Here is a 22,988-nt window from a genome sequence, read left to right on the forward strand (position 1 = left end):
ATTTCATGGCTGCAATCACCATCTGCAGTGATTTTGGAGCCCCCAAAATTAAAGTCTGACACTGTTTCCACTGTTTCCCCACCTATTTCCCATGAAGTGATGGGACCAGATGCCATGATCTTCATTTTCTGAATGTTGAGCTTAAAGCCAACTTTTTCACTTTCCTCTTTCACTTTGATCAAGAGGCTTTTTAGTTCCTCTTCACTTTCTGCCATAAGGGTGGTATCATCTGCATATCTGAGGTTATTGATATTTCTCCCGGCAATCTTGATTCCAGCTTGTGCTTCTTCCAGCCCAGCGTTTCTCTTGATGTACTCTGCATAGAAGTTAAATAAGCAGGGTGACAATATACAGCCTTGATGTACTCTTTCTTATTTGGAACCAGTCTGTTGTTCCATGTTCAGTTCTAACTGTTGCTTCCTGACCTGCATATAGGTTTCTCGAGAGGCAGGTCAGGTGGTCTGGTATTCCCATCTCTTTCAGAATTTTCCACAGTTTATTGTGATCCACAGTCAAAGGCTTTGGCATAGTCAATAAAGCAGAAATACATGTTTTTCTGGAACTCTCTTGCTTTTTCGATGATCCAGCGGATGTTGGCAATTTGATCTCCAGTTCCTCTGCCTTTTCTAACGCGGCTTGAACATCTAGAAGTTCACGGTTCACCTATTGCTGAAGCCTGGCTTGGAGAATTTTGAGCATTACTATACTAGCGTGTGAGATGAGTGCAATTGTGCAGTAGTTTGAGAATTATTTGGCAGTGCCTTTCTTCTAAACAGATTTAGAAGTCTTTTTATATCAATACCAAAACTTAAAAAAAAAATAAAATCATTATTCTTGGTACACAGTCATATTCTTTAATCAGTTTATTAGCCATCTGTCTTTAATACTATGACATGGGTGTTTCTGAAGATGTATTATCTCAGTGTGCTCTTATTATTTTTTCATAGGATTTCCTGAAATTCTCTTCAAAACTGCATGTCATGCTTATGAATGTGAAGCTGTTGACACCTTCAAATGAGTCTTTTCTGAAGACCATTTTTTTTTAAACTGTAAAATACTACAAGTAACCTACTGTGAAGCTCAGAAGTAATACTTCTAAATGGAAAATGTTTTCTATTCTATTCTCATTTTTCCAATAGATATATGCAAATATTTCACCACTAATATTTTTACCTATTTCTGCCTCTATTCAGAGGATCTCTGTTCAACAAATATCTTTTATAAAACCAAACTTATCAACTAAGTAACCTTATTATTTTTGTCAATGCTCTGCTATGTAGAAACAATGCAAAAAAAATATATTAAATAACCACATGTGTCTAGTGGCTACTGCACTCGACAGCACTGTTCTAGAAATACCATTATCAAAGTATTATATATATATACACACACACTATCACACACATACATACACACTAGGGGTTAGGCTAGTCACAGTATGAACAGGACATATGTTCCTAGAATATTAATTTTACTTAAAGAAAACATGAAACACATTTATATTAAAACAAACATCAGTTATGTTATAGAGTAAAACGTGGGGGCAATACTAGTAGGAGTTAACTTCTAAAAACTCCAGTGGGGGGTCAACAAGTAGCCTCTGGAGCCAGACTATGTGAGTTCTAAGCCTGATTTTGCCATTAAAGTTGCTGAGTAACTTGCGACAAATTATTTAACCTGTCAATGCCCTCCGTTCCCTTTCTGTAACATGAGGATGATCCAGTGCCAGTATCAAGGGTTACTGGGAGGACCAAATGAGTTCACTTGTTTAACACAACACTCAGAATAATGCCTGGTAAACCATCTTTTAAAATGAGAATAAATATCACCACTGACTTAATCATCACTGTGAGCAGCAATACAGAATAGTGCATAAGTGAAATGGACCCTGGTCACCAATGCCTGGAAATTCCACCTGTCCACATCACTCAAAACTGCATCACTCTGGTTGAACAGCTTAACTTCTCTATCTTCGGTTCTCACCCTCCCCCCCAACCCCGTTTAAAAAGGAGATAAGCCATTATTGTAAGGATAAATTAAATTTTATAGTTTTCTCAAACTTGTCTGATCTTAAGAATCAGTTGAAATACTTTCTAAAAATACAGATTAATGGATACTATCTCAGACCTACTGAATCAGTCTCTAGTGGACATTCTGAGGAAATGATATTTTTATGAAGCACCCCAAATAATTCAGGTATGGTGAACACTGAGATAATTGTGCCCTCCAAAATTCATGTTTACCCTAATTTCCAATGTGATGACATATGGAGATAGAGCCTGTGGGAGATGATTAGGTTTAAATGAGGGGGGAGCCCTCATGATGGGATTGGCATCGTTAGAAGAGGAAGAGACACAGGGCTCACTCTCTCTGTCCTTCATGTAAAGATACAGGAAGGTGGCCATCTGCAAACAAGGAGGAGAGCCCACCAGTACTCAACCACACCAACAACTTTTAGTCTTCAAAACTGTGAGAAATAAATTTCTGTTGCTTAAACTACCAGTTTATGATAATTTTTAACAGGAGCCTGAAGTAAGACACAATGTATATAAGGATTAAGGGCTTTCCTGATAGCTCAGCTGGTGAAGAATCCGCAATGCAGGAGGGCCCAGTTCGATTCCTGGGCCTGGAAGATCCGCTGGAGAAGGGATAGGCTACCCACTCCAGTATTCTTGGGCTTCCCCGTGGTTCAGCTGGTAAAGAATCCGCCTGTAATCCAGGAGCCCCAGGTTTGATTGCTGGGTTGGGAAGATACCCTGAAGAAAGGAAAAGCTACCCACTCCAATATTCTGGCCTAGAGAATTCCATGGGCTGTATAGTCCATGGGGTCGCAAAGAGTTGGACACGACTGAGCGACTTTCACTTTTACTTCTTCACCTTCATATAAGGATTAATATAATCCTGGACAAACGGAAAGCCATCCTTTTTATATGAATGCAAAATTCACATTACTCCAATGAAACTTTACACTTGCAGACAGGTGAGGGAAACATCTTTCTGTAATTCGGAAATACCAAGAGGAACGATTCAGATCCAAAAGCAAGAGAAATGGCTTTTCCCTATCTCTGACAGAGGAGCCTGGCAGGCAATAGTTCATAGGGTCACAGAGTTGGACACAACTCAAGTGACTTAGCATGTAAGTACAGCTAAGTACGTAAGTCACAGGGCAGCCTGCCACAACAAAGAATTATTTGGTCCCAAATGTCAGTGCAGTAGTTGAGAAACCTTGGTTCAAACTGACCACTTCTTGAAGCCTTCCTGGGGGAACAGTAATTATTTTGTTCTCTATACCTATGGTCTCAAAGAAAGCTTAAAACACGATTACCCACTTCTTGAGTTTTTCCCCTAGCATATTCTGTTGCTTTCCCTACAGGCCTTGTCTTCATCAGTTGGTGCTGCTGCAACAAAATACCACAGACACAGTAACATATAAACAACAGAAACATTTCTACAGTTCTGGAGGTTATGAAGTCCAAGGTCAAGGCACCAGTACAGTCGCATTCTGCTGAAGGCCCTCTTCCTGTGGTTCATGGCCAAGGCCTTCTAGTTCTGTGTCTTTACATGGTAGAAGGGGTAAGAGACCTCTCCAGAGCCTCTTTTATAAAGGTATCAAGCCTACTTGGAGGGCTCCATCCTCACGATCTAAGCACTTCCCAAAGGCTCTAGCGCCTAATTGCCATTTCTTGGCTTTGGGAATTCAACATATGATCTGGGAGTGGGGTAGGAGAGGATATAAACATTCAGACCACAGCAGGTCTTTAAGATTCTCTGTAGATGGGGTGGCCAATAATCAGCTAATGTAAAAATAAAAATACCCCTCTCATCTTTGGGTACAGCAAGTGGTAAGCACACAAATAACCTAGATACTGTGCTGACCACCTTTAAATCCATAGGGCCCTATACAAATTCAGCCACCAGAGCTGTACCTTCTTTTTCAATATGCAAGGTTACATCTTTATGAAGCGTTCTCTTATCCATACAAACAATTGCTTGTTTTCTTCTTCATGCTACTACTATCCCCCTCCCCCAACCACACACACATATTCTACTTTAAAGTGAAAGTGAAAGTGAAGTCACTCAGTCCTGTCCGACTCTTTGCAACCCCATGCACTATAGCCTACCAGGCTCCTCTGTCCACGGGATTTTCCAGGCAATAGTACTGCAGTGGGTTGCCATTTCCTTCTCCAAGGGATCTTCCCAACCCAGGGATCGAACCCAGGTCCACTTGCTCACATGTCTGCCACTCTTTCACCTTGTCAGCAACTTAAACTAGAATTCTGACATATTCCACACTACATAAAACAGCCCCTCACACAAAATAGGCAACCAATAAAAATTTGGAAGAGTTACATCAATAACAGAAACCATTTCTATGTCCCCTATAGCATGCCATGAACTGGCATCCCTAAGCTTTGCTCTCATTATAGTTAATCCTCACAACCATTTACAGGAGAGAAGAGAAAAGGAAACTGACGCCCTGAGAGTTTATTTCAAATATGTGCCCAAGGCCCTGCTTTGAAAGCCAGCTCAAACCAGATTTATTTAGATCAAGAATTCGGGACCTCACACTACTGTATATAAACAGATAAACAATAGAGTCCTACTGTAAAGCACTGGGAACTATATTCAATATCTTAATAATCTATAATGGAAAAGAACCTGAAATATATACATATACACATATATGTCCGAATCACTTTGCTGTACACCTGAAACTAACACACTGTAAGTGAACAATATTTCAATAAAACATAATTCATGATCCACATATTTAGAGCCAAAGGATGGAGAGATGGCGTCTTGGAGAGTGAGGTCAACGGCCCCAGCCTCCCCGCTGTGACCGTGAAAAGAACCACGACCATAACCCAGGTCCACAGATCGCAGCTCCGGGCACCCGCCGAGCGCCCGAGAAGGAGGCGACACCCCTCGTCACCCTCCCATCGCTATCCCTCGCTCCTGCCTTACCTGGCTGCCGGATGTAGCTCTTGTCTGGCTGCGCCCGGATTCCCCGCGCCCGGACCCCAACTCCTTCCTTCACTCCCTTCCTCTGTCGCTGAAACGGCGAGCGCGGGCTCGGACGTCATCAGTAGTCGCCGGCGAGCGGTCACATGACGCCCCGCCGCCGCCGCTCCCCGCCCCTCTGTCATGTGACAGCCGAGGGACCAGTGGCGGAAGCCGGGGTCTGGCCGGCTCAGGATAAGGGAAGGGCTGGGGGTAAAAGTGGAAGGACCCTTACGGAGACGGAGGGTGGGGGCCGGCGTGCAGACTCCGCGCACGACCGCGGGCCCTGCGCGTGCGCCCTGGCGCGGCCCGGGTGACAGGTGAGTCGGGGCAGTGTGCGCGCGCCGCCTCCTTCACGTCCCCCGTCCCCTCCCCCGCCCGGGGCTGGGCCGCGCTGGCCCAGGCGCGGGGCTGGGGAGATTTTGCGGCGTGGGGTGGGGTCTGGATGGGGGAGCCTGGCGTTAGAGGACTGGGGGTTTTCCTGGAACCGCGGCTGCAGTTCAGACTCCGCATCTCCACTCAGGTGGAAACAGTTTTACACCCTGCTTTGGCGCTTTAGAAGCGATGATGTTCAGCTCCTTGGTCCGCATCTGATCCTTCCAGGTTTCCGGGAGTAAGGCTTTGGACGTCGTGATTCCTCCATTTACTCTCGAGAAACCTGAGTGGTTGGTGGAAGCTTTTACAGTCTGACGGACTTCAGTTTGAATTCTCGTTTTGCCATGGGCTGAGTTTGGACAAGTCATTGCTGCTCTCTGCACCTTGATTGCCTCACCTGTGACACGCCAAAGTCCTTTGCATTAAAAAAAAAAAAAAAAAAAAATTCTGATTTGTCTGTGGTAGTAAAGTAGTGAAGTGAAAGTCGCTCATTCGTGTCCGACTCTTTGCGACCCCATGGACTATACAGTCCATGGAATTCTCCAGGCCAGAATACTGGAGTGGGTAGCCTTTCCTTTCTCCGGGGGGTCTTCTCAACCCAGGGATCGAGCCCAGGTCTCTCGCATTGCAGGCGGATTCTTTACCAACTGACCCACAAAGGGAAGCCCAAGAATACCGGAGTGGGTACAGTTAGAAAAACAAAAAACACAGAGCCTGGAAGGGAACTGGGTCTCCGGATAGATTGCAAGTGCGTGGAACTTCCTCCAACCTTGATGGTTGCCGGAAGGAGGGAGATTCTTCACTGCCTTTGTCCGCTACAAGAAACAGCTTCCGATTTTTTTTATTCTGTTTCAGGATCCATGAATCAAACTAAAGTGATTAGGCTCATTTTAGAACTTTCCTGTAAGAGATGCGCCCGTGGTTTTTATCTCGATCAACAACCGCTACAGTTTATTCCTGGTAATGGATGGGTGGGGACTAGTGCTCCGTTCTTTATGTAACTGAGGTTTTTATGAAAGGATTAAACTAGATCAGTCTTCTTTTGTCCTCTGTGTAGGATAAAGAATGATTCTTCCCAGGGAACTTTAATTTTCATAATTCAGTTCTGGACTCCTTGGGCAGTTGGTATAATGCTGCCATGCTTCATTCTTGAAAGCGTGTTGTCTTTTGTCTAGAATTACTTTCCAAACTAAAAATCACAGTTCCATATCAGTTCTTTAAAATTAAGTTACAGCCACTTTTCTGGGTGCCTTGTAAAAAGAAACAGGAAATTGAGTGGAATTTCTGGTTTCATTTCATGGCAAATAATAAGACAACCTACACTGAGATGAGTGGTCATTATGAATTGTCTTCATTCCTAGCACCAGGAGAACCTCTAAAAGGAAGATTTAATATATTATAATTTCTTCTACCATGCTTATTCATACCTCATTCTAGAGTGATTTTTTTTTTTTAAGTCTCAACTAAGTCTTAACATCTGTAAAGCCACCTACCTCTGAGATCACTGCAACATGATTAGGCGTATTTAATGATGCTTCTTAAATTCTATTCTTTAGGACCAGTTTTTCAGCCAACAATGGGGCTATTTACCAAAGACTGTTGTCGTTGAGTCACAAAGTCAAATCTGACTCTTTGAGGCCCCATGGACTGTAGCCCACCAGGTTCCTCTGTCCATGGAATTTTCCAGGCAAGAATACTGAAGCAGGTTGCCATTTCCTTCTCCAGCGGATCTTTCCAACTCAGGGATTGAACCCATGCCTCCTATCTTGGCAGATGGGTTCCTTACCACTGAGCCACCAGGGAGGCCCACAAAAACTTTAGTCAAATTTGAAGTTGCCTTGAAGTTGCCTACAGTGTAACTCATTGGGTAAAAAGGATTTAAATAAGACACAGGCACACCAGAGTTTTGACTTATGTCATTATCCCAGGCCTAAGCCTCCTTGACCGCATGCGTGCATGTGCCCAGTGTGTCTGTTTCTTGGGAAAGAAGGCAGGTCATGTTGCTTTGCTTTAAGCTGTTTTCTCTTGGCCACACTGTCCTGTCTTGGTATCCAAATGGTAGCAGTTAGACCTGTTCATCCTAGGCTCCCCACTTCTGAATTGAGTCTAGAATTTCATCCTGCTGAAACCTGGGTTAGTTTGGTGTTCTTCAGAGGACTTCAAGTGACTTTTGTTCCCATTTTCCTTTATTTTCTCCTTGTCTCATTTTCCAAGCCAGACCATTTCAGTAGGAGAAGTGGAATGAAATTATCTGAAATTCAGCCTACTAGGGATCAGTGTGACTCAACAAGCAAGCTTCACAGAGAAAACTGAAGGGACTTGTTAATAATTTATGCCTTAAAGTATATTATAGACAACCCTTGCACGAGAGAGTTCTGGATAACTGTAGTGGCTCCTCTGTAATCCCTGCTATGGGCCCCAGCTCCACCTCCCCCAGCTCACTCCCCACTAGCCACATCAACTACGTGTTCTTCCTTGCACATTCCTACCCCGGGGCCTTACTTGAACTTCCTTGTAACTCCTTCCTGGAATGCCCTTCTCCTAGATCATCATCTAAAATTACCTTCAAACCTAGTGGCTTTAAAACAGTATAAACATTTTTTTTCTTTTTTTTTAAATTTGTATTGGTGTATAATTGATTTACAATGTTGTATTAGTTTCAGGTGTACAGCAAAGTGAATCTGTTATACAAATACATATATCCACTCTTTTTTCTATTTTCCCATATAAGCCATTACAGAGGTAAAAAAAAAAAAAAAAAAAGTAAGCATTTATTGTCTACTTAATGTTTGTGGTCAGGAGTCAGCTGTGTGACTTAGCTGGTGCCTTTGGCTCAGGGGCTCTTGGGACGTTGCAGTCAAACTGTGAACACAAACAGATCCGGGGCGGAGGGTGGGGGTTGGGGGGATCCATTTCCCAGCCTACTCAAGTGGTGAGTGACAGACTTCTCCATCATCCTATGGGCTCCCTCCACAGGGCTCTCTTACACCCTGACAACTTGCTTTTCCCAGGACACATAAGCTGGAAAGGGTTCTCAAGCCAGAAGTCACAGTCTTTTTTGCAGTCTGATCTCAGAAATGGCGTTTTCACATCCTCCATATTCTTTTCTTTAGAAGGAAATCAGGAAAATCACACTCAGGGAAAGAGGCCTACACAGAGCATGAACAGGGAGGACCATCTTAGAGACCTCAGATACCCTTACAGCTTGCTCCCTCACTTGCTTCTGATCTCTGCTCAAATACCGTCTTATCAAAGACACTTTTACAAACTGTGTAACATCACACACACTCCATCCCTTTACCATGCTTTTCTTTACACGTTGTCACAGCCTGATACATGATTTACTTATTTATCTCTTTCCCACTCCCAGTAGTATGTAGGCTTCATGAGAGCAGGAACTCAGTTATGTTCACTACAATAGTCGCAGGTCCTAAAACAGTGTTTCGCACATAGAAGGCACCGGATAAATATTTGTTGAACAAGTGAATCTATATTATTAAGAATGCTTTCATCTACAAATAATGCAAAACCCAGTTAACAGTAGATAAACCATAAAAGTGGTCCATTTAACAAGGATTACAAGGTGAGGTAATGCCACAGTTGAATCAAGGAATCAGTAACATCAGTAAGAATTTAGATTCTTTCCTTCCACAGCACTTGGTCTACTTTGCACTCATTCTTGGTTTGTCCATTGAGTACAAAGTTACTGCAGTTTCACTCTCAATTTTGTTGGGCATAAAACTTAACTTTGATAAGTTTTTCTTGATGATATCATTTCAAGATACATTGCTAATCAGAACCTCTCCACTGCTTAGTGTGAAATAGTTGTCCTTCCTTTAGAATCACCCTATCACAATTCTCAGACATGTGTTAGTCTCAATAGCAGGACCTCCCAAACTTGACGTATGAAAAAAAGCATTTTTAAAGATTGTTCCCTCACCTAATTCTAGTAAATTTTAGGATATAGTTACCTTTTCCCTTGGATCCACACATGCCCTATGACACCTTCTCCCAAGCTCTGGGATCAGCCGCATCATGTCTTTTCTCATGGAGAGAAATGAATAAAGTGTTGAGAAAGAGACCAAGAGTAATAATGTAGCAAAGTCCCTCCACAAGGAAAACATGCAGAGTGGGAAATAAATGCTCTCCCTCCATATCAGAAGTCATTATGTATTATAGTCTTTTTCAGTGAATTTGGAAGAAAAATATTGTGTATATGTTTCACATCCTTCCTTCAAAGCACTGGAGATTGTTCATACTTTTTTTGTTGTTGTTGCAGGTCCTTTAATGGAGTGGCCAATGTATCAACAGACCTGGTTTCATCTGATGACTTACAGACCCCAGCTCTGAAGCCAGTCACACATTCCCTGTGGCCAGGCCCAGAGTAGCTGATTTTCCTCAAGATGGTAGACTTTTTGGCTGAGAATAACCTGTGTGGCCAGGCAATCCTAAGGATTGTTTCCTGTGGCAATGCCATCATTGCTGAACTTTTGAGGCTCTCTGAGTTTATTCCTCCTGTATTTAGATTAAAAGACCGAGCTGATCAACAGAAATATGGAGATATCATTTTTGATTTCAGCTATTTTAAGGTAATCTTCCTCGAAGCTTTTCTTACCAATCTTTTCTACAAAAGCGTGCTTTCTCTGGAAACCAGGAGACTGGGATGTTAAGTAATTATGGAGAAAGAGTTAAAAAGAAAAGCTTTGCAACAAAATTTAATATCGGCTAATTTGAAAAGTAATATAAACGTACTGTGCAGAAGCTCTAATGTAACACAATATAATCAAATTTTTAAAAGATAACTTTGATATGCTATATTTCACATTGAAGTCTGCCACATTTAAAAGCATGCAAATTGTGGGTTCAGTTCAAGACCATCTCCTTCAAGGGGATTTTATATCTAGGCTTCTGTTATCTACTTTCTATTCTCTGCTTTCAATTTTTTATATCCCTTTAGAGGCATAAATAACACATTTTTCAAAGATACTTTAGAAATTGTTACCGGCAATTGTATTGTTTTTTTGACTCTTTCTTTGATGTGTTTTTCTTCTTAGGGTCCAGAATTATGTGAAAGCAAACTGGAATCTAAGCCAGAGCTACAGGATTTAGATGAAGAATTTCGGGAAAACAACATAGAAATTGTGACCAGATTTTATTTAGCATTTCAAAGTGTGCATAAATATATTGTAGACTTAAACAGGTATTGACTAATTTAGTAATAGCTAATTTTGATAGTAAATAGTGGAGAGGGAGAAGGGACATACTAGAACATGTATATCTTTCTGAGTTACTAAGAAATTTACTAACTTATACCCTAGGTAATTTTCTTTTCCTTCCTGTGGCACTAGTCATCTTAAGTGTGGTAGAGTTTCATTATCACGTCCTCCTCTTGTGTAGTATTATAATCATCTTGCTTTATACCAAGTCTTTGGCTTTCAGTCTTGATCCTAATTTAGTTTATTGAATATGAGAAGTGGGAAAGAAAAAAAAAAACTTAATTTTTGTAGCATTGGTAGCCATAACCTTCCTTCGTATCTGTGACCATACAATATTGTCTTCCTTCTAGCCCTTCAGTGTTCATTATTCATTAGCTCTTAAGCTAACTACTCCATGTTCTTATGCCATTATTTCCAAGATTTCTGTAATTCATAAATCAGGACTAAGGAGTGTTCCTTTTACTTGGAGTGGCCATAAATAACCTGTGGCCCTAATCATGAGTTTCTACTCACAAACCTATTCTTAAAGCACATGAATGGAAACAAATGATTTGAAGGCCAGAATATGTGGTATATTGCCTAATCTTTTAAACATCTTTACTGTCCTTCTTCAATGATATTAACCTTTCATTTTCAATGGATAACTTGCTCTGGGGTTTCTTTTCTAGGTATCTAGATGATCTCAATGAAGGTGTTTATATTCAGCAAACCTTAGAAACAGTGCTTCTCAATGAAGATGGCAAACAACTTCTAGTAAGTAGTAGTGACCATTTAAAATAAAAAATTCAGGAATGTCAAACTTACTTTTTTCCCTGTAAGTCACCAATACATACAGTGTATCCTTCTTTAAAGAGAAGCTAAATAAACTGATAACTGTCACCTAACTGGTAGGTCTTTGTCTGAACTTAGAACATAGTAGACTTTGAACAGAATTACAAGTAAATGAAGATTATGTGGACTATGTGTACTTCCTTGGTGTAACAGTTCTATCTTCTTTATCTTTTGCATCCTAGACATCTAGCCTGGTACCTAGTACATAGTGATCACTTAGGAAATGTTTGTAAAATAAATGAATGGTCTAGAGGTACTCATAATCTTGGGATTCTATTTTGGTATCCCAAGCAAAATACAAAAAATAGACCAGCTGAAAGATAGTCATTGTAAATTAAACTTTGCATAAATGTTTTAAAGCCCATTCTGTACAGAAGATGAGACCCTTTGAGGGGAGGATCCTGCATTCTCCTTGCAATATAAAGCTTTTAGGAGAAATGAGAGCAAAGGGCTCCTTTTACCCATTATCAGCTGTGCTGCATAAGCTTGTGTGAACATGGCTCCTCTCTTTTTCTTTTACAGTGTGAAGCGCTGTACTTATACGGAGTTATGCTTCTGGTCATCGACCAAAAGATTGAAGGAGAAACTAGAGAGAGAATGCTGGTCTCTTACTATCGATACAGGTATCCCTGAGCTAAGACCATGCCCTCCAAAAGCACTGCTCTTGGTAAAGTGCAGTGTAGATTTCCTATCCTCCTTTTATTATGAACAACAGCAATATCATCTAGAATGCAGAAGATAAGACTCTTATCACTGCTGAACATAATACATGATGTGGAAATATAACACTCTGTGTTTTATATCATCATAATAGACTATACATCATATAATCTATGTATTATGTGTGGAATAATTTATCTATTATAGATTTTAGAGATACATGGATTATCATGTCCGTGATGGTACCTCAGTTTTTTAAAAGAGGAATCTGAATTTCTGTTACCTTAAAGATAAAATTTGGGAAGTCTAATGAATTTTTTTTTTTTTTTTAAGTTTTCAAACATTAGTCCTTGGCAGATGTAAGGATACAAATGAGCCTTCTGTTGCCATTTTCAGATTGATACATTTTGAAAAGTTATCATTCAGGGCCAGGTTGAAAGTGAATTCTCACTCATAAATACTGTATTGGGTTGGCCAAAAAGTTCATTTGGGTTTTTCAGTGAGATGTGACTTCAAGAAGTAAGGGCTTAAAAACAGGACCTACCTTAACTAATTGTGATTTCAGTCCCTAACACACATTTTTCAGTTTGTTGAAATAATGAGTCAAAATCTGGACACCAGGTCAATGTCAGAAATAGTTAAGATTCAGGAAAGAAATAGCCAAGAGGCAGGAATCATTTAGGAACTTGGGCTACAGAAGCATGGGCTAGAATGAACATTTTCAAACTTACAAATTAGGACAGGATAAACAGGGCAGAGAGTCAGAGCCTCAACAGAGAGGGATTGTCTGGGCGGTGTTGTATTAGCAGCCACGCTTCGTACTCTGCCTTCTCAGCAGTAAATCAGGCTACTCAGCTCTCCTGTTCCGTCTCAGCTCTATCAGGGTGTGAGGCTGCATAATTCAGTCACATCAGTGTGACCATGAGCTTCTTTACTATCCCTATTTTTTTAAATGAGCTTCAAATGGTCTTGCCTCTGTTTCTGAAAGTACATGAAAAAACAAAAACAGTAACATGAAGAAGAAGAAAGAGGTTTGCTCATCAAGCCCAGCTTTGACAATCCAGCTTTGTCCCTTTGGGCACAACAGCTAGTTGATTAGAATGTGAGGATCCATTATTGAAGAGACACCAGACAGTTTCAAGTCAGAGCTGCAGTAAAGGAGATTCTCACATCAGATAGGAGGTCATCTTCAAGTCTAAGATTGAGTCTCTTTGGAGATTTGCTACTTCAAACCACCAGGAAAATCACAGATGTTTTGATTAAATCTCTGTAGAAGGTACACCTTGCCAAGAAAAACCAGTTGGTATATCCCACTTGAAATTGACTTTATTTTTTTAAATTGTTTTTAAATATATGAAATGTTGGTGTAGGTTCACATTCTTTATCCACAATTCTGAAATCCAAAGAGCTCCAACAGAAATATATGCATATATACACACGCACACAGAGTAACCACTTTGGCAGCAAGACCTAACCTAATCCAAAATTTGGAGTCAGAACCTGATCGGCACCTATATGAGGCTATGGACTGTCTTTCTTTATCTCATTTGTGTGAATGTTCATAGATTTTACTGTAGAAACATCAATGTGTCTTGATCATGGGATGCCATCTGCCACCCTGCTGCAGTATTATTTATAATGTATGTATCATGTTACTTTCTTATATTTGAGAAATGCTGTCTTCCAAAACAAATCCTGCCCCTTGGGAAAGGGGTCGTGGACCTTTACATAAAACTGTACATACGTACAAGAACCCATCTTAAAAGTTTGCTATATTACAGGCTTTTTGAAAACATAGTTTTGAATCTTAAGGATATAAATTGATCCACTCATACCTAAAACTATATAAAGTCAATTTATACTGAAATTCTGCTTTGCTGGACTTCTTATTTGTAATATATGCGGTTTGTTTGGCCCTTTATTTCCCATTGTGAACATGGCTCAGTGCTGCCCGATCTTCTGCTGATTCGAATATGGATGATATTTGTAAGCTGCTTCGAAGTACAGGTTATTCCAGCCAACCAGGGGCCAAAAGACCACCCAACTATCCTGAGAGTTACTTCCAGAGGGTGCCTATCAACGAGACCTTCATCAGCATGGTTATTGGTCGGCTGAGATCTGATGATATCTACAACCAGGTAGGGATTTAATCTATTATTAAACCTATCTTTATAGCTTAAAAGTATAGTTTAAAAATCTTATAGATTTTACCTTCCTCCTCAATTATTTCTTTCCTTCTTGCTCAGAAGAGTAAAAACAGCAAGAAACCTTTTAAAACCTCTGGGCTGTGCTTTGGAATTGTATAGAAAAGAGGAATATTATTTTGGGATTAAGAGATTAATATCTCTTGGAATAGAGATTTCAAGAAGGAAATGAGTTCTGAACAATATTTGGAGAGAAGATGCATTGTTTTAGGTGTCAGTTCAGAAATGATTGCCTAGTGTGCCCTCTGTGGCTGTCATGCGTTCAGTAATGGGGATCCACTGCTGATGAAGGCAGGCCCTGGTTCCTACTCATAATGAGCTTGTAGCTGAGGAAAGAAGGCAGACAAAGGAATTAGAGTAAAGCAAGATGGGGATTATCTTAGGGGAAGCACAGAGTGCCACGAAGCATGTTAACAGGCAGCAAGATTGCAGCAGATGACTCAGGGGTGTTTGGGCCACCCCGGTAAAGGAAGGGGCATGAGCAGGGTTGAAAAGTCTCACTTTCCTCTCAGGTGTGTGTGTTGTTCATGGATCTAAGAGAATACCACAGAAAGTTACCATTTGACTTCTTTTTCCTGAAGAAAACGCAATTTCATATATTTGTTTCCTCTTTTACTAGAGAGAGTAAAGAGTTGGACCTGTAATGACTGGATACCGTCTATTACAGAGCCCACCTGTTCTATACAGTTCTTAGGTAGACTGCTAGTTTTTTGTATGAATATGTTAAGTGTACATAAAGAGTTTTTAGTTAGTTTGTTTTTTTTTAAGACAGCTCAAATCAGGAGCTACCTGCAGATGCCAGGTCTCCATAATATTTGATGCCATCTTCCCATGGACGGAGGAGCCTGTTAGGCTGCAATCCATGGGGTCGCTAAGAGTCGGACATGACTGAGTGACTTCACTTTCACTTTTCACTTTCATGCATTGGAGAAGGAAATGGCAACCCACTCCAGTGTTCATGCCTGGAGAATCCCGGGGACGGGGGAGCCTGGTGGGCTGCCGTCTATGGGGTCGCACAGAGTCAGACACGACTGAAGTGACTTAGCATAGCATAGCATTGAGAATTCAGTATGAGCCAGAATCATAGGAGGTTTTTTCCATATACGATTTTCTTTGTTGTTCATAATAATCTTGCAAAAGAGCATTATCCTTATGTTGCTGTGGAGAAAAATAAGGCTTAGAGAGCTTAAATAATTTTCACAAGGTCACATAAGTAGGTAGCAGAACCATAATTTGAATTCCGGCCTGTATGACTTCAAAGCCCATGCTGTTTCTTCAACTGTCTGTCATTAACCCTTCTGTTAACCCTTCTGCCTCCTGGGTGGTCCGTTTTGTCAATGTTTCAAGGCAGCGTATTTCGATTCTCTCCCTGCCCTGTGACCTTTATTAACACAGGGATTGAGCTGTAGTTGTGCTGTGAATCCACCCCTCTCCCTGCCCTGCACCTCCCCTGTGCCTGGCTGATTGGACCAGGGCAGGTCACTTGACCCAAGAGAGATCAGATTCTCTGTCTCCAGGTAATATGGAATTGGGCCTGAAAAACGATTTTGGGACGCGGATTTACCCACAGCATGCAAAACTTGGAGTTTGGGGCCACGTCAGTCTGCCATATGGACAATAGTCTGAAGAAACAGTTGAGCATCACATTCCGGGGAGAAATAATGAAGGCTTTCTGGTTCACAGCTCCAGGCCCTTCCTGAAACCTGACCACATTCCTCCCTCCAGATTCCATGGGACATTGCTGTATCTATCCTTAATAACTGCCTCCCTTTCTCCTGGTCCTCAAGGTGATGTATACTATGTGGAGCCAAAGATTCCTAATGCTTGAGGCAATGGAGCCCTGGGACTCAGCAGCATTTCACAGGCAGGGAGAACACCCAGCAAAGCAGTCTGAGAAGAGAGACTGGTGTCTGGGAAACCAGAGGAGGAGAGAATTTCAGTCCTCAGGAAATTTAAGTGAGAGTGCTAGAAAGAGGTCATTGAAAGGGATGACTGTGAGGCTATGTGTGACCTGAGGAAATTCCACTGAAGTGATAGGTGTTGTTCAGTCACTAAGTCATGTCCGACTCTTTGTGACCCCATGGACTGGCTCAGCAGGTTCCTCTGTCCTCTGCTGTCTCCCGGCATTCGCTCACATTTCATGTCCATTGAGTCAGTGATGGCATCTAACCATTTCATCCTCTGCCGCCCCCTTCTCCTTTCGTCTTCAGTCTTTCCCAGCATCAGGGTCTTTAACCCCATTGAGGTGATGGTGGAGGTCAAATGCCAATGAGCTGAAGAATAAACAGAACGTAAAAGATAGCACCAGTGAGTGTGGAATCGGTCAGCTCTATAAGAGTTTCTCTGTGATGGAAGAGACACGAAATTGGACAGTAAGAGATATAGGATTTTTTTTTTTTTTTTTTTTTAAGGGAAAAGAGTTAGAATTGCAGCAAAGTCAGGGACAGTCAAGAGACCGTCGTGAGGCTAGAGATGGGAAGAAGGTCCTAGTGACTGGCGCCATAATCTGAGAATTGCTTCCAGTGCCCAGGATCCTCAAAGAGATGGACTTTTGAGAGGTTCATGTATCTTAGAACTGGTCATTTACTTGGCACATGTAAATTCAGCTGTCACTAATATCTGTCTCTCCTGGGTCTGGTCTCTGCCTTGCAGGTCTCAGCGTACCCATTGCCAGAACATCGCAGCACAGCTCTGGCGAATCAGGCTGCCATGCTGTATGTGATTCTCTACTTTGAACCTTCCATTCTTCATACCCATCAAGCAAAAATGAGAGAGATAGTGGACAAATACTTTCCAGACAATTGGGCAAGTATTGCTGTTAGTCTTTTATTCTCTATAATAAACTTGTTGGAAAACTGATTTTTTTCTATCCTTTTGCCTATAAACCTAATGTTGAAATAATGAGACATAAACTCCCTTAAGTAAAATTACTTTAAGTATGCTGAGAATATCACAAATCATAGCATGAAGGAATGAATCAGTAAAATTTCCTGAAGCACCTATTTGTGTTTTTTTTCTTAAATGAATACTCTCAAGGTAGAACAACCATGTGTTAAAATGGATCTTGCTTTAGCCACTGAGAGTGCAACTAAGTTACGTAAGCATTTGTCTTACAAATCTAAACCAGCAGAATTTATCTAATGTCACTTTGTGAATAGGGATTGCACTTTTATAAATTTCATCTGTAAGCTAATGTGGGCCCTTAAGGTTGACGTTACTGTAGGGATGAGCTTATAACTTTTTAAACATATTTGGCTTAAAAATGTTAATTCTTAAAAGTTTAAAACTGACAGTGTACTTAATACGTATGAAACATTTTCTTTGCACATAGAGGTTTGAACAAAGCATAGTGAGTTGGATCACATTTTCAGGGCCCAGATTTTATTTCACTCCTTACCAACTATTGAGCCACAGGCTGTCTGTAATGAGGGACCTGACTGAGGAGCTTTACTGTCGAGAAGAACAGCCTACAATTAGAAGATGATGCTTCCTGTCCACAAATGAATCATACCCATGAGCTGGGAGATGAGTAGCCAAGAGGAAAACTTTTGAGAGAGTCTGGCTTCATTTGCCTAAGTTTTAACAAAGAAGTTCTGACTGTGATACTATACCGAGAAACACTTTTAGCATTAAAGAAGGTCAAAGTCCAATTACATGATATTTACAAGATACATTCCTGATAAGACACCCTGGCACACTGAAAATAAAGCAATTTTTAAAAATATGCCCATAAAAAGCCAAAAAGATTAATACTATACTGCAAAGAATTTTAAAGAAAAATATTAATAGAGATAAAGAGGGGTTGTATATAATTTTTAAAAGAAATGTGAAACATAATGCCACTCTTCTCACAAAAATTTCTGAGACAAGTTTAGTTTGATTAATGAGAGTATAAAGGTGAGATGAAAATAATTGGGAAAACCACTACTCTGGTCAGAGTCTCTGCTTTTCCCTCCCTTTTCATTTTTCTTCATCTAGGAATCTTACAAACCAGCAGTTGGAAAAGAAAACCTTGTTTTCGTTGTTTTTCCATGAATAGCGGCATGTAATAGTCACTCTTGTTTCCAAGCACTCAGAAGTGAAATCACTTCCCTGTATATTTGAAAAGTCTTGGTTTTTCACTGGAATGGCATTTAAACTTGAAAGAGTGGGTGATGTCTCCTATAACTTTGTATTTTCCCAGCCCCTTGCCTGGGAATGAGTAGGTGTTTAACAAATACTGAATAAAGGTCTCCTCTTTCAGGTAATTAGTATTTACATGGGGATCACGGTTAATCTAGCAGATGCTTGGGAACCTTACAAAGCTGCAAAAACTGCTTTAAACAACACCCTGGACCTTTCAAATGTCAGAGAACAGGTAGGTTCTGATTAATCAGGAGGGTTCTCAACTACATGCTTGATGTAATGGGGTGGGAAATGAGCTAAGTAGATTTCCCAAGCGATTTGGAAGATGCCTGCATAGACATTTTAGTGCAATGATTAATGAAAGCGGAATTTTGAACATTGAAGTAACAGATAATTATAGATTTTTAACTTTATGAGCTGTATAAATGGGAGTTGGCTTCTAAGGAAAATTCAACACCCTGAGGTGACTATTGTGACATTTGGCCCCAGGTGACTACATTTACTCTTCTTAAAGACTGTCCTCGTGGACGGAGCTCCCTTCCTGAGAAGCTAGAATTTTAATGTTTTCATCAGTAGGATTGAGTGTTGAACATGGTAACTGGACGTAGACAGTCAACCCTTTCACTGTAATTTACACTCATCATTCTGGTGTGTGAAGCACCAAGACCAAAATAAAGACAGTTATCTCCTTAAATTTGAAATGGCTACATTCTGTCTCTCTGATGAGAACCAAGGCAGAAGGAAATACCTAAGTAAACAGAAGAATCAAAATCTTTTTCTTGGGGCACATACTTGATACTTCTCAACAGTGATGGTCTTCCTCAACCTCGCTGTCTGAGTTTTTGAGTTTCCAAGTGTGGGTAGAATGACACTGACTCAAGGAACTTCAGCATGTTTTATTCAGACAAATCGAATTCCATAAATAATGCACAAAATAATTTCAATTTTGGCATATTTCCCAGAAATATATTAGAGAAAGTGGTGCTTCCATGCTTTCCGGCCTCAGAGCATTAATTTTTCATGACTAAAAATCCTTTCCAAAATCACATCTTCTCACCCGTGACATTGCGATTTCTTAAGAGGCTTCTAATGACGCATCTTGTGCTTATTTTAAACTAACCTGACTAGGTTGATGGTGTTTGCCATTCAACTCTTGCTTTAGGAAAGCAGAGTGACCAGATTTCCACATAAGGCCGGTCAATTTTGATGCGCTGAGGTGTATTTCATTAAGCTCTTGTGTGTACAGATTCATCTTTTGAGTGTTTCTGCTCTGCTCTAACTCCTTTGTCAATAATAATAGGTAGAACAAGCAATTTAGCTAGTGCCTTTGTGTCTCTTTATATCCAAGTTAAGAGAAGCAATGCCAAGAAAAAAATGCTCCAGTTTTCCAATTTACATTTGAAGAAGCCAATACTCAGAGATTAAATCCAAAGTCACACCAGTATTTCTAGATGTTTGCCTCTCAATTCTAAGTCCAGGGCTTTTTTCAAAAATGTCCAGTAGGGACTTTCCTGGTGGTCCTGGTGGCTCCCAATATCGGAGGTCTGGTCTTGGAATTAGGTCCTGCTTGCCCCACACCAGAGCATGCCATAAATAAGACCCAGTGCAGCCAAATAAAAACAAATTTTGAAAAAATAAAGAAGAAAGAAACCCCAGATGTTCAATAAACCACTTGCCTTTGTTGTTGTTGTTCAGTCGCTCAGTCGTGTCCAACTCTTTGTGACCCCATGGACTGCAGCACACCAGGCTTCCCTGTCCTTCACTATCACCAGAGCTTGCTCAGACTCATGTCCATTGAGTCAGTGATGCCATCCAATCATCTCGTCCTTTGTCATGCCCTTCTCTTGCCTTCAATCTTTCCCAGCATCAGGGTCTTTTCTAATGAGTCAGCTCTTTGCATCAGGTGGTTAAAGTATTGGAGCTTCATTTTCAGCATCAGTCCTTCGAATGAATATTCAGGATTGATTTCCTGTAGGATTGATTGGTTTGATCTCCTTGCTGTCCACGGGACTCTCAAGGGTCTTCTCCAATACCACAGTTCAGAAGTATCAATTCTTTGGCGCTCAGCCTTCTTTATGGTCCAACTCTCACATCCATATATGACTACTGGAAAAACCATAGCTTTAACTAGACAGACCTTTGTTGGCAAAATGATGTCTCTGCTTTTTAATACACTGTCTAGGTTGGTCATAGCTTTTCTTCCAAGGAGCAAGTGCCTTTTAATTTCATGGCTGCAGTCACCATCTGCAGTGATTTTGGAGCCTGTGTGTTATTTGTCTCATATAGAAATATTATTATTTATCCAGGGATTCATTTGAATATAATTCACTTTCAAGGTGATTCTTTCTTTGAAATGTTATTCAAGTTTTTTTTTCCTTTTCGCAGGCAAGCAGATACGCTACTGTCAGCGAAAGGGTGCACGCACAAGTGCAGCAGTTCCTGAAAGAAGGTTACTTGAGGGAGGAGCTGGTTCTGGACAACATCCCGAGGCTTCTCAACTGCCTGAGGGATGGCAACGTCGCCATCCGATGGCTGATGCTTCATACAGCGGACTCTGGTAACACACAAAAGGCGTGACCATGTGTGTCACTTGGTATATAGGCGTGCCAAACCCTGATCTGCCGCGTGATGCCAAGTGGTTTAGCTCTTGAATGAGAATCAAGTTGCTTTTGTAAAATGGTCACTTTTGTGTCAATTTGGTCAAAGCAGTGGCCCACCTGAACAGCCCTTGTGCCAAGTCCTGTTAGGTGTTTATGAGTATGAGGACACCTACCTCCCAGGTTCGAGGAGCTCGTCACTGGTCAGACTGGGAAGATCAGATGTCTACCCATGAAAAAGTTTAGCTGTGGATACAGGTAGAATAAAGCCTTCCCACCTCATCCTTCCAAAGATGTCCATGGCCAAGTCCCTGGACCCTGCGGGCATGTTATATTACAGGGCAAAGTAGATTCAAGTTGCAGATGGAATTGATGTTTCTATAATCAGCTGACCTTCAAGTAAAGAGATTATCCCAGTGGGCCCAGCATAATTACAAGTATCCTTAAATTGGGAAGAGGGAAGCAGAAGAGTCAGAACTAGACAGGTGGCATCATGAAAGAGACTCAGAAGGTCCCTGCTGGCTTTCAAGATGGAAAGGGCTACAAGCCAAGGAGTACAGGCAGCTTCTAGATTCTGAAAAAGACCAGGAAACAGTTTCCCCCATGGAGCCTCCAGAAAGCACACAGTCCCCCTGATGCCTTGATTTTAGCCCGGTGAAGGCCAGTCAGATTTCTCACCTCTGGACTATAAGAGAATAAATTTGTATCATGTTAAGCCACTAAATTTGTGGTAATTTGTTACAGCAGCAATAAGAAGCAGATACAAGGGCCAGGCCAGCACCTAAGAGCCAGATGTGTAAAACAGACGGTGGCATTTGAGTCCAGAGTCCAGAACAGGAGAGAAACATTGCTTGGGGTAGAAGAGTGGAGGAAGGCTCTTCACGGAAGGCAGGAGCTGACCAGCCCTTGGTACGATTTAACAGTAAAAAGCAGAAAAAATTCTAGACTGGAGAAATGACCAAAGAAAGGACAGAAGGAAGGGCAGAAAAATGCGGGCCCACTTTGCTGAGGAACTGGCTAGATCAGGGTGCTTAATTAAGATAGATGAGATTTTAACTTTTTCTGGGTCATGGTTAGCCCTGTTTGATACCCTTTTGTCTGTCAAGGGAGTTCCATGGATCATGTAAAACACTTCCACAGAGTCCTTAAGCCCACGACTTTGAAACCGCTGGTTTACTGGTCCTACTTGGGTTGGACCAACACCTGAGCTTATTCAGGGCCGACACAGTTCCTTATACTTAGTATTAATAAATGCTTGATCAATATTAATTACTAATGAGTTCCCTCATCCGGAGTTGCACACTCCTTCGCCTAAGAGTGATGTCATTCAGCAGTCCTAGAAAGCCAAGGCTCTCGTTTTTATTTTTCACACAACAGATTTTTGTAGAGCATCTACCCGAGTCCTACTTTCAGTATCTCCTGGTTTTTTTCAGGTGAGATTGTCTCTCAAAAAAAAAACAAAACTATCCACACCAGATAATCCTGCATCCTCCCTGGGTAACACGGTAGATCCGTCTCCCAACCCCTCTGGGCAAGATGCCCTTGACACTGCCTCTAGCTGCCACCTGTCTCTGCTTCCTGTGAGTGGTCAGCAGTGAGACTAGCAGGTGGACTTCCTCATCCTTCGGCTCTTTGAAAACATGGGGAGTTTCTCCTCAGCCTTGCCTCTTCACACTAGAAATGACCAGCTTCTTAAATCCTTCACATGAATGCTGCTTTCCAGTTTTATTTTTGTTTTTATCATTTTGCTTCTTGGCCTAGACCTCTCTCCATTTACTGTTTAATCACAGCATGAATATCAGGGCCAAAGTTTTTAATCATCTCATGGACTAATCTTTAAGTAGTCAAGTTTATGTTTTACTTAAAATCCAGTCCTAATTTGAGAATTTTACTACATTGACTCAGCTTATAATCTTCTTTACCATAAATCTTACATTCAGAAGCATGTAAACAACTCAAGCCCTTACTTTATCCCATCA

The 22,988-nt window shown here is 41.1% G+C and overlaps 2 protein-coding genes across 2 annotated transcripts in view; one reads left to right on the forward strand and one right to left on the reverse strand.

Moving 5' to 3' along the window:
• NSMCE2 (non-SMC element 2, MMS21 homolog (S. cerevisiae)) overlaps positions 1–5,100 on the reverse strand; it is a 238,495-nt gene extending 233,395 nt beyond the window's left edge. Inside the window, exon 1 of the mRNA XM_010838890.1 lies at positions 4,966–5,100. The gene's annotated coding sequence lies outside the window, so the exon portion shown is untranslated. The remainder of the gene's footprint in view (positions 1–4,965) is intronic.
• A 48-nt stretch (positions 5,101–5,148) lies between these two features.
• KIAA0196 (KIAA0196 ortholog) overlaps positions 5,149–22,988 on the forward strand; it is a 53,214-nt gene continuing 35,374 nt past the window's right edge. The window contains exons 1-9 of the mRNA XM_010838885.1: positions 5,149–5,321; positions 9,656–9,965; positions 10,431–10,576; positions 11,261–11,345; positions 11,946–12,046; positions 14,029–14,221; positions 16,940–17,092; positions 18,531–18,644; positions 20,798–20,969. Of these exons, the coding sequence (XP_010837187.1) occupies positions 9,780–9,965; positions 10,431–10,576; positions 11,261–11,345; positions 11,946–12,046; positions 14,029–14,221; positions 16,940–17,092; positions 18,531–18,644; positions 20,798–20,969 (1,150 nt within the window). The 5' untranslated portion in view covers positions 5,149–5,321; positions 9,656–9,779. The remainder of the gene's footprint in view (positions 5,322–9,655; positions 9,966–10,430; positions 10,577–11,260; positions 11,346–11,945; positions 12,047–14,028; positions 14,222–16,939; positions 17,093–18,530; positions 18,645–20,797; positions 20,970–22,988) is intronic.

The sequence above is a fragment of the Bison bison genome, unplaced genomic scaffold (genome assembly GCF_000754665.1).
Source record: "Bison bison bison isolate TAMUID 2011002044 unplaced genomic scaffold, Bison_UMD1.0 scf7180017864108, whole genome shotgun sequence".
Classification (NCBI taxonomy): Eukaryota; Metazoa; Chordata; class Mammalia; order Artiodactyla; family Bovidae; genus Bison; species Bison bison.